Source organism: Pinus tabuliformis, chromosome 1_2 (genome assembly GCF_031772625.1).
Source record: "Pinus tabuliformis cultivar Carrire ecotype Pingquan chromosome 1_2, CPIR1, whole genome shotgun sequence".
NCBI classification, from domain to species: domain Eukaryota; kingdom Viridiplantae; phylum Streptophyta; class Pinopsida; order Pinales; family Pinaceae; genus Pinus; species Pinus tabuliformis.
Window position 1 is genome coordinate 89,781,672 of NC_142298.1, and position 12,623 is coordinate 89,794,294.

Genomic DNA, 12,623 nt, shown 5'->3' on the forward strand with positions numbered 1-12,623 from the left:
ATGGTGTTCCTAAGACCATCGTCAGTGATAGGGACAGTCGTTTTATGGGCGGGTTTTGGCAGGAGCTTTTCCGATTGGTGGGAACAAAGTTGACACCGAGTACCAGTTATCACCCACAGACGAACGAGCAGACAGAGATAGTTAACAAGTGGCTGGAGGGCTACTTGTGTAACTATGTCAGTGGGCAGCAGCAAGCATGGCTGAAGTGGCTGCATCTAAGGGAGTACTGCTACAATACTTCACATCACATGTCCATTGGTATGTCACCATTCTATGCCTTATATGGGTATCATCCTTTATCTTTTGCTGACATGATGTTTGGTGATAGCAAGGCTCCTAGAGCCAAGATTTGGGTCCAAGAGAGTCAGGATATTCTCCGAGCTCTCAAGGATAACATGGCTATAGCACAGAACCAGCAAAAGCTGTATGCCGACAGGGGTCGGGTGGAGAGACAGTTTGAGATAGGGGACATGATCTACCTACGATTACAGCCATACTGACAGTCGTCACTTAAGCAGAAGGGGGCTGAGAAGCCCAAGCCCTGCTTTTATGGGCCGTACAGGGTGATACGCAGGGTTGGACAGGTTGCATATGAGTTGGAGCTGCCCCAAGGCAGCAAGATTCATAACGTTTTTCATGTATCATGCCTGAAAAAGGCATTGGGGCAGCAGGTGACAGTGACAGATGAGCTACCACCCATGGATGACGAGGGGCATTTGGTATTGTAGTCGGAGGCTATCATTGATACCAGGGAGAGGTAGCTGCGGAGCAGGACGGTCCGGGAATTCTTGGTAAGGTGGAAGAATTTGCCGGATGAGGATGCCACTTGGGAGAGTGAACAGATCTTGCAACATCCATCACTTCAGTTGCTTGAGGACAAGCAACATTTTGCCGAGGAAGACTGTAATATTCCTAATTAGCCATGGCTAATTGGAATATTCGATTTTGTTTAATTTTTGCCTCCTATAGTTATTTGTAAATAAAAAAGTGAGGACGGGGGACATAACTCACTTTTTGAATAAAAAGTCACTTCCTAGTAGCACAACGTTGACTTAAAGGGGAGCCAAGGGGGCCAAAAAGGGGGGACGCAGAAATGGATCCCACGCAGACACATGGAGAGACTGCGCAGGAGGGAAGAAACACATGGCAAGAAGGGAACCACGCAGGAAGAGGTGAGCCTTGGGATTGAGAGAGGCAAAGGCTATAAAAGAGAGAGGAGCCCCCTCATTTTGATCATTCAGTTATATGCATTTGAGCTAGTCATTTCGACTTCTGAGCACGCTCACTGTTTAGCTAGTTTGCAGCACTGTTTAGTGCATTGAGTGTCTCCGTTCGAAGACCTCACCCTTAGCCTCGGGGGACTTTGAGTGCCTGCTCAGGCAAGGTAGTTCCATCAGTATTTTTGCAGTAGTTTCGTTGGTAGTTGGCAGGAGGATTGAGCACTGTAGATGGCTGCGCAGTCTTGAGAGGGATGATGCAGTTCTTCCTGGCAGGAGTTTTGGATTGAGGGTTTGCAGTGGGATTTGTGTTGGGAGATTGAGCAGGGGATCAGCCCTTGCATATTGGAGAGTTTGGGCAGAGGTTTCTGGGAGATTTTTGGAGGGTTTCATTCAGTGGCAGCACAGAGCATTGAGGAACTGTGCAGAACCCCAAGGGGGTGATTTTCGGGGGTCGGCCATTCTAGGAAATCTTTCTGGGCTTTTCTGGGTTTCTTGAGTAGAGTCTGATTCCAGAGTTTCAGCCTTTTCTGACAAGGGGAACAGCCCCAAATCCTCATTCGATTTCCAACAGCAGCAGCACGATAGTTTTCCAGCATCTAGGACGCAAATCAGTGTGAGGCCATTCCTTTGCTATTCTGAGTGTATCTCTTCACTTGCCTTGTGCAAGTCGAGGTGCCATCTTTCTTATCACCTCCTGTACTCATTCTATTTCTCAGCATAATAAAATGGCTTAGCATTTCTTGCTGCATTTCTTGAGTATTTGTTTACGTTTTATGTATACATTGTTGTTCGCTGCACTATCGTTATTTTATCTCTGTAAGTTTTCTGGCTATTATACTACTTGTACGTTTTTCTGGTTGGGGTTTGCTGGTATTTGAGAAATATTCCAGAAAAGGGATATTACAAAAATAAAGTAGTGTTCTAATAATTCAACTTTTGGTGACAAGCCCACCTTTGACTGCTCTGAAAGGTGCAAAACTTTTTTGATTTCTGGAGATATTCTTGGTATAACATCATTGCATAGTAGACATAAAGATGTGTGAAGGAACTTATCTACAAAATTTGTATGAGTATACTCCTCTGAATTTCTTCTGACCAGGGAAGTCTAATGAATAATTGACAATGGGTTGTCCTGCTCGTCCATCCTCTGCATTTGAAACTTGAACCTGTCTGCGTGGTGAAATAACATTATATAAACCAAAACTGATTAGTGTTTGAACACACCTTCAACTTTGAACTTCAAAAATTGCTCATGTATGATATTTGATAAATATTGACTATAATTGAAGAGAATCGAAGGCTTCTGGCCAACTGTAAAAACTCACAAAAATCCTAAAACTACCTCATCAGCGCACCAGTCTGTAGGATAACCAAGTAAACGAGTAACCATAGAGATCACTTGTCTTGACATTTCTAGGAATATAGAGGCAGAATATGGTGGGTTTGTTATGGGCAACTCTGCATTTTCACGTAGAAAGCATTCAAAAATGTGAGCTCGCTAGGGGAAGGTAAGTTTCTTGTACAATTCTGTCAGTGCATCAGTGGAAAATGGATGCAAGGAGGTCTGAGGTTTTGTCTACAAGGATTGGCAAATGCTCTCAGGGGAAATGGAAAAAAGGACCTCATTGTTCTAGGAATCATTGCTTTTTGGCTTGGGAGGTATCTGAGATGACACTAGGTAGAGAATTCATGGAAGAAATGAGTTTGGGGAAAGGTAAATTGGGGAAGGAAAGACTCCTAGATGCTCAATTCATCACTCTGGTTTAAGTATTTCTGTTTCGCTTAATTGTGGAGCTCATAGAGGTCAAATTCGCATTGGGTTTCAACAATTTTATATTAGGTATCTATCAATGGAGTTCTATCAAGATCAGGGACAGGGGGTACCAAGAGATCCTCTTTAGGCATTTTTCATTTGCCCTTATGTGACGACATCTCGAATTACAAAGGAAAAATGGAGGAATAGGGAATTAAGCAAGGGTAATTGAGGAACAAAGAATTACACAGGAAAAGTTGAAGAACAAAGCTACCAGGTGACTTGTTTAACTGAAGTTGCAGAGGGAGATGACTCATAAATTCGCATTGGTAACTTCGCAACGACCGATCATGACTTGCACAATTCAAATAATGTCGAAAGGGAAAAAGCTTGTACGTGTCTGAGGGATTTTATAGCGGGTTTGATAGGCGTCATAACGGAATTGTTACAGTTTTGGGAGCGAGACGTTTATTTGTAACGGATCAATTAGCGAGAGGATTTTAATGCATAATGTCTATTTGCAATTTGGCGGGTAATTTAAGAGCTAACGGTCATGTGACATGGATGGCGGGAAGGTGGCGTGGAAGAGATGACAAATGGCGGTGCGTGACTGGAGGAATAGAGGACATGTAGATGTGAGGGAAATACGTTGGGGGGCAAGCCAGCGGAGAGAGGAGCAGGATGGCATTTTTCCGAGGGGGGTGGTAGAGGCGGTAAGTGGTATATGGCAGGGACCCCACGAAAACACCAAAAGGTTGACGCGTAAGCGGGAGCGGTATCAATCGAAACTACTTTTCAAACCCCCCCCCAACCCACCTTCGTTAAGCTAAGTTACCAGGAATCAAATCCGGATCCACCAATTTTTGAAAAACTAGGATCCGAATATGGCAGGGAAACAACGAGTACAAACAGTATAAATATAGTTTTATAATTTTAAAAACAAACTATCTATATAAAAATAATATAATTTATTATTATTATTATTATTATTATTATATTAAAAATGTTATTATTAATGTATATTTAATATTAATTATTATGAATAGAATTATTATATATATAATTAATATTTTAAATTAATAGTCTTATAATTAATGTATCATTTATAATTATTTAATCTTAATTATTTAGACAAGTTTAAATTAATAATTTCTTATTACGTAAGTTACTTTATAAACCATGTCACTTTAATAAACTTTACTTTTTAAGTTTTGAATGGTTGATAAAGTTCACATTTAATATAACTATGCCAAATGGCCATGGTTTATAAACATTACTTTTTATATATTTAAAAAACCATGTTACTTTAACACATTACGTTTAATAGGTTACTTTAATATTTCTCGATATAAACTTTACTTTTTACCTTTTGAATGGTTTATAAAATTCACTTATAACCATGCCAAATGGCCATGGTTTATCAACATTAATTTTTATATATTTAAAAATCTATGCTGAAGCCTCATTTTTGAACTCTACAAAACAAAACCACAAGAGTTAAATCATCGAACTCTCTTGTAAAGTTTATGTGAGGACATGTCGACTGGAAGGAAATATACTTATGTGAGGACATGACTCATCACCAAGAAATGCCGAAATGCAGATATTGATGGAAAGGTAAGGCCCAAAAAGCTGCTGCCTACAACAACGAGATGATGGGAATTCGATTTTCAATTTTAAATTAACCCTAACCGTTGAAAAATCCTTTGCTGGCAGAGTAATCCATTTACCAACGTGAAACCCAATAAAATTCATTGTCTAGTCTATCCTACAGTCCACGAGTTGACGCGTGTAACATGATATTGTTGACCTGTCATCCATACGAATCCTAGGTGGATCCCAACGGATCCGGATCTGAATCCTTATCCGATCCGGGGATCCGCAAATCAAGCACCCAGGCCTGATGGATCCTGTAACTTAGCCGTTAAGTCGTGAAAGGTTGGGGGTGTGCAAAATCTGCCCTCCGTTGTTGATCTGGGCAGGAATCACGGCGACCGTGGATCTTGCCCTGAACTTTATCATAAGTCAACAAGATGTCATATCAAACGATTTTTTATTGCAAAATGTCAATTAATGCATGATTAATTAATATAAAACGATTAATCAATAAAAATTAAAATAACCATGGCGGAATTTAAACTAGCACGCCCATACTTTGGGATTTTTTTTCCTATTTTTCTCATATATATATATATATATATATATATTTTATCCCATTTTATTTATTTTTTACTTTCTTTTTTCTATTTTTCTTTATTTTCTTTTTCTTTTGTTTTTCTTTTCTATTTTTATGAGTTAAACAAATTTAAAATGAAACAAAACTTTTTTACAATATCCCAATGGGATGAATGACTAATTAATCATACAAGACTACTATATTTATAGGACCCTAACAACATGCATTCCAATGCAACTTATTACAATATATTATTTTCTTGTAATACTAATCTAAGTTTTCTTCAAAAAGAATAGAGAAAAAAGAGATAGTTCAACAATATTGTGGATAATCAAAGCAATAAAAGAGTTCCTAACTGAAATTGGGACTTCCCCAAAGAAGAATAAAACTTTGACTTTAAAATGTATGATGACAATGAAATTAAGCCTTTTGAGAATCTGAACTCGTAGGGCCCTGATATACAATACATGAGGTATCGTCTCAACCACTTGAAATGAACCAATTTAATACTAGCTATAGTTATCTTGCAAACCATTATTAAATGGACATATACATGCTAGCGTGACTCTAGTTATCTTACTCATATAAGCAATGATTCACCAATGAGACATGCTAACCCTATTAGGATTTTTAATTACAGTTTCCCCTGAACAAGCAAAAGTTGGCCAATAACAATTACACGTATCTAGTATACCTAATGGACTTTTTCCTTAATTGCATATCATACAAACTATGGTATAAACCAGCACAGTTTAAGTATTGTGTCATATCAGAAATGTTACTACTTTTGCTGTTAACTGACAGGATTGATTTGACATATTTGTGCATCCTGGTATATATCTTTGGTTTCATGAGTGTCAACAGACCTATAACTTAGCATAATGTGTTTCTTCTAGAACAGGTCATCCCTAATTTCGAATTTCTAGTGATTATATCTTAACCTTCATCAGCAGCATATATGCAAGCAATATTTTAGAAGGCCTTATCTCAAGTATTGTCATCCTTGCATCCCATCTCCTCTAAATCCAAGTATTAATAGTTCAATATATTAAATCAAAAGCAGCAAATTGTATTTATTTGACAGCACAAAATCTAACCTTTATTTATGAAGACATAATTTGCTAATGCACACAAAACTGATCACTTCAATACCTTGTCAGCATACGATATGGTTCTCGAAGATCCTTTGTCACAAGATCATCAATCAAAGTCCCAATATAGCTGCTTTCCCTCTCAAGGACAATAAGTGGTTTACTGGAAGAGAACCTTGCAGCATTGACCCCTGCTATCAAACCCTACAAAATTGCAAATGTTGAAAATACAATTCATAAATTGTATATGTCAGTAACCATCAGGTTGACATCAAAGTTTGACTGAATTATAATCCCTATCTTTGCTTTAGACTACATGATTTGACTTGTTATGCCATTAGACCTTCAGATCAGGAAGAACCCAACTAGAGTGTGCATAATACCAATAAATGAATGGTTTCTTAGCAATATGGAGGCAACCTCCATATTTCACATTTTATTCTTATAGAGAATGACAAGAAAGAACAACATCCAGTTAACCTCGACCAACAGATTCATACAGTGGACAAGAGTTGCAAAAGGGAAAATAATGACAGTAAGTACTTGGCATTCTACAGGGGCTCATTACCTGAGCTGCAGCTTCTTCATAACCAGTGGTCCCATTTATCTGACCTGAGAAAAAGAGGCCTTCTATCTTTTTTGTCATAAGAGTTCGAAAGCATTGATGTGCAGGCAAGTAATCATACTCTACAGCATAGGCAGGCCTCAACATCAAACAATTTTCAAGACCAGGTAATGTCCTCAACAATGCCAATTGAAGTCTCTCTGGCAAGCCTGTAGAAAAACCCTGTTCAAGAAGGAAACCATGGCACTTAGATTACAATAACTATTATGACAACAAACTAGTATATTTGAAACCACTTATATATTGCACAGAAAGAAAATTGCTTCTAGTTTTTATTCAGTTAATTAATCATTAAGTTGCCTACATCTGAATTAGTTCTAGATGTGAGGTTTTCTCATAGAAAAGTTTTCTATATAGGGAATGGGAAAACAGGTAAAGACTGTTTTACATGGAAAAGAAGAGGTATTTAGGACACAAGATACTAACATTTAACATTAATGATATATTTTGCATAGTGATCAATACACATATAGGAACACATACATGTATACATATCTATTTGAGTGTTGTCATTATCCTGAAGCCAATTTCCTCAACACTGAAATATTCTCAACCAAAATTGAAAAAAAAAGGACCCCATCAACACAAAGGTTTATTCTGCTTTTGATAAAAGACGGCTTAAAATCACCTACAGAGTCTCCTCCTGCAGCTCTGGAACCCTCTACTGATCTACCATCACTTTCAAATAGAAGTAAAATTCACAAATTAATGATTAAATCATGTAGGCAACAATGATAATAAGGTTTTGACAAAGCATGAGCCACAGATAAGTGTTAATTTTCCACTGTTCTATGTTGTACAGTTACTTTAGCCCAATTCTTAACTTCAATTAGCAATCAATTCAATCTTCCAATAATAAATAGCAATTGTAGATAGAACAGTAAATGCAATGTACAATAAGAGACAATCAGAAGCAATGACAAGAGACACAAGAATTGGTCAAAGACCAGGGAAAACCCCACAAGGGGGAAAACCCTTTCAAATTCTTCTTCTTATTAGATTGTCATAAAATGTTCAGCAAAGAGAGTACAATGATCCAATTCATTAATGAGTCAAAGTCAATCCTTTGACTATCAACAAAGTCAACCAACCAATATCAAATGATGAGCCAATAGTCAAATCTGTCCCAAGTCAAATCTGGTCAAAGTCAAAGTCTGCAATTCTGTCAAAGTCAAAAGCAGTTAAATGTGCCCTAACCAGTCACAAGTCAATGCTCAAAGCAGTCCCAAAAATCATGGTCAAATCTGGTCAACAGAGGGAGGTGATCTGCAGTCAAACCTGGGGTCAACTGCAGTCAACATGCCCAGAAAACTTCGGTCTTTGTGCCAATAAATGCGGCCTTCCAAAACAGGTCCAAAGCTGGTCAACACTGGTCAAAGTCTCCCAAACAGAAGTACAAATTGGTCAACAGAAAAGAGAACCTTCCTCCTTCGCACGTGTGAAGAGAAGCCTGCAATTTTTCAGATGTACAAACCAATAGAAGAAGAGAGATGCTTGATGTGATGTCTCCAAATGAGGTGCCTTGACTTGTATTTATAGGCCTTGGAGAAAGGTTAATTTGTCTTCTAGGCCGACCTGGACTTTTCTGTCATTGTGGGTTTTCACTTTAAATATTAATTTTTCCTTAACTAAATTAAATTCTTCCAAGGGCAATTTGAAGCTACTCTAGATGAGGAAGATTGTCCAATGGAGGGAATTTGTCCCTGCGCTGCCAAATAAATGCTCCCTCTCAACTAGGGAGAAATTTCCGACTACAATATATGACTCATCTCAAATATCTTGGCATCGTCAAGTCAAATGTTGTCTCTGCTAATCTCTGCTCATCTCTGTTGAACACTCTCGAATCTAAAAGAAGAAGAATTTGACATCATAGGGGAGCTCAAGCTACTACCCTCTATCCAATGACAATAGGCAAGATCCATATACCAGGCAAGGATCACATCCATCCTATTGTCTAATCAACAGGGGAGATACAGCTTGCCATAGAAGGTAATGATCACATCCATCCTATCATCTAATCACAACGAGTGAGATCCATCTACCAAGCAAGCATCACATCCATCCTGTTGTTTAATCAACGGGCGAGATACAACTTGCCATATAGGGTAGTGATCAAATCCATCCTCATGCATGCTAATCTTCCCACATTGACCCTCAAGAGTCAAGTGGTAGAACACCTGTATCCTAATCACTTGATCGAGATACCACTTGTTATGCAAGGATCATAACCATCTCAAGTCATCTCAACCCATTGGCTAGATGGGAGGAACAATCCCAACAAACCCAGCTTGTGGGTAGGATGTATACTGGGGTATACTTTGTCAACCATGATAGGGGGAGACACCCAACTTGTCATAAATGACAAAGAGCGCACACACGCTATGGTGACGATAGGTGAGATACTACTTACTACAAAGGGTAAGGATCACAACCATCCTATTTTCCAGAGATCCCTCAACCGCAAGTGCTCTTAGGCTCAATTCCTCTCCCTATGATCTCCAACAGGGGAGAAGAGCATAGCTCAATGTCCTCGATCAGCCAAGACCCTTACCAGGGAGGATCATGTTGGTTTGGGATAGCATCGAATGTGCTCTAGCCACGAAATTTGGTGGAGAGGTTGGGGCGCATGAGATCTCCAATATCCAAAAAAGGTTTGGGAAGATTCTAAACAGGTTAAGAGATATTAAAATAATTAATACTTTTTAAAGGAGTCCCTAAGTCTAAACTTAGGGAAAATAAAATATTAATGTGCATTAATATGAATCTGTGTTAAAGTGGTCCAAAAGACATGGATCAAACCAAATCTAATCTTAGCCATTGATTAGGGACTTAATTTTGGCCATTGAGATGTCAATAGGAAAAGTATAAGAGGAGGCTTGAGAGTCACTTAGAGAACGCACCAAAGTGATCAGTCATTCTGTTCTCTAGAGTGGGGTTTGCTAAGAGAGATAGAATCAGTGATCGGGAGAGCAGCTGAGGGGCATTGAGTACAAAGACACAAAGAGGCAGAGATGGTGTTGGGATAACGGCAGAGTAGCCAGAGAGAGAGACGCAAGAGCAGCCAGTGCTCACGCAGGGCCACGCAGAGGCAGCTAAGTGCTGCACCGAGCACCGAAGGGGCCAGCATAGCTGACGTAGAGGCTCAAAGAGCTGACGCAGGCCAAGATAGGCTGATGCAGTGCCAGCGCTGGGCTAGGAGAGGCTGACGCAGTCTAGATTGGGCAGACGCTGAGGTTTCTGGGGCAGATTGGTGTTGAGTAGCTGCCAGAAGGATTATCCGGGTTTCAGCCAATAGATTTATCAGAAACCGAGAGGTATTACTACTAAAGAAATTCTCTATTGGGTAGGCCAATTTCGGCCCCCAGATTGTACTCTGATATTGCTTAAAAAGAAAACCCTTAGATTGTTGCACCAGTTTTCCCACATTGGGTTTTCCCGGGGACATTATTCCAAAAATTATGGTGTCATGCGGTGTGTTTGTTCTTGTTTCTTTTAGTTGTTGATTTGTAATATGTTGAGTATGCACTAATGTTTATTTTCAGTATTTACATTGTAAATAACTTGTTAAGGAAGATAACAAGTAGGTAGGAATAAATCAGATAAAGTGCACGAAGGGTTTCTAACTAAGTAAACTTAGAAACTTCAACATGGTATCAGAGCATGATTGCAGATCACAGGAGGACTAAAATACATTAGCCGAGCAGAGCAATAGCGGCAGAAAATAGTTGTCCCAAGGTGACAGAAGTTGTTTCTAGCAACGCAGAAGCCAAGGAGTGTGACACAAAGACAGCCAGGGCCATGCAGAGGAAGCCAGGAGCTGTGCAGAGCCCCAAAAAAGCTAGTGTTGCTGACGCAGAGGACCAGAGGGCTGACGCAGGGCATCCCAGGGCTGACACAAAGCCAGCATGAGGCAGAGAGGGGCTGACACAATTCATAGAGAGGCAGTTGCTGAGGTTTAGAAGGCTGCAGGAATATTGCAAAGTGGAGCTGGTGAGGTACTGTAGTCAGAACAGTACCTGACAGAGCAAGGCCAAAGGAGTTGTTACCAAGGGTTTCTAGCCGAGGAACCCAAATCAGAAGTGCAGCTACACAAGTCGATCAAAGTAAGGGGCATCTCGATAAGCGGCATAAGGATTTTCAGGAGGGAAATCAGGACTCAGAGGGAGTCCAGAAGAGAACTTCCCGACGGGAAGTAGAGACTCAAAGGAGTCGAACAAAGAACTTCCAGGAGGGAAGTAGAAGAGCATCATGGCACTACACAGGGTAAGAGACCAGGATAGACTAGACGGAGCATCGAACTTCGTAGTTTTGATGGCTAGAATCTTATCAGTGCTTGACAGGAATCGTGTCAAGAACTTCGCCTTGAAGGTAATAGTTGTCCCAATCAACCCCAATGATAATGACAGGTACGAAGAGGTGATGGCGAGCGCCAAGTGCATTATCCTTGACAGGGTCAAGGATCATGTGGTACCACATATAGCCGAGAAGGAAATGACATTTGAGATGTGGGAGGCTCTCAAGAAGTTGTACCAACATACTTCTGTGTAGAGAAGAATGCTACTCGAGAACTAGATGAGGTCGTATCAGATGAAGAAGGGCCAATCGATTGACACCTTCCTCGAAGGACTGAATGAGATCCGAGACCAGTTGACTGCTATAGGAGCAACATCGGATCAGGAGCTTATGGTGAGGACAACCCTGAATGTTGTCTCAGAAGATTGGGAAGTATTTGTCCAGAGTATCCTAGGCAGAGGGACTCTCCCACCTTGGGACGAGATGTGGGAAGCTCTTCGCCAAGAAGAGATCAAACGACAGTCAAAGACAAGTAGCAGCAGCAAAGGGATCAAGGTCAAGCAGGAGGAGGAGGATGTGGCCCTAGCATCTGAGGGAAAGTAGGAAAAGCGGAAGAAGAAAGATCTCTCCAAGATCAAGTACTTCCACTATGGTTAGTTGAGTCACTATGTGACCCAGTGTCTAAGGAAGAAGAGTAGGGGAGAGTCTTCCAAGACTAAGGCAGCGCCACCACGGGCAGAGAAGGAAGTTTTGATAGACGATGATTGTGCCATGAGTGCACACAAACCACTTGAAAGGAAGTGGGGAGACATCGAGCTGTAGTCAGGCAGATTACAGGCGATGAGAGGCAGGATCCTCGAGGTACCCAGCTTCTTCGATAAGACCTTGCTACGGGAGCCCCGATGAGGAGTAGCAGGACTGGCTGAGTGGGTAGAGACGGATGCAGATGGAGCGGTAGAGAGAGCTACAGTGCAGGAGTCCTGAGATAGTGTGAGGCTAGCAGGCTGCAATAATGCAAGAGGCACAAGAGTGTTGCACCAGTCCAGGATGGCACATAGAGGTGTGCAACAGTGCGAGATGCAAGGAGTTGTTGCAGCAACGGAGAGGTCAGAGAGGGAGCGCTTGTCAACAGCAAAGGGAGCTTCAGCATCAGTGGGTGTTTCTAGCCCAACAAGGAGGTCTGTTGGGAGATCAATTACTTACTTCTCAGTAACTAAGTTGCAGTGTAGCAATGGGCAGCATGATGTAACATGATGAGAGGAGATGCAGTGCAGATGTAGTGATGGAAGGAAGGACCAACAGCAGCACGGATGCAGAGGGAGTTGTCGTACAGATGCAACAGTGGCAGTGGCAGAACCATGGGCAGCAGTACAGGATGCAACAGTGCAGAGGAAGTTGGGCAGGAAGGCCTAACATCAGCACAGGTACCGATGCTAGATGATCAAAGTAATATTCAGTGAGGAGT

The 12,623-nt window shown here is 40.8% G+C and overlaps 1 protein-coding gene across 3 annotated transcripts in view; it reads right to left on the reverse strand.

Moving 5' to 3' along the window:
* LOC149204584 (uncharacterized) overlaps nt 1-12,623 on the reverse strand; it is a 403,576-nt gene that overhangs the window by 92,857 nt on the left and 298,096 nt on the right. For all 3 annotated transcript variants that reach the window (XM_089394759.1, XM_089394761.1, XM_089394760.1), the window contains exons 8-9: nt 6,809-7,027; nt 6,302-6,444 (exon numbers count right to left, since the gene is read on the reverse strand). In XM_089394759.1, coding sequence (XP_089250885.1) covers nt 6,302-6,444; nt 6,809-7,027 — 362 coding nt within the window. The remainder of the gene's footprint in view (nt 1-6,301; nt 6,445-6,808; nt 7,028-12,623) is intronic.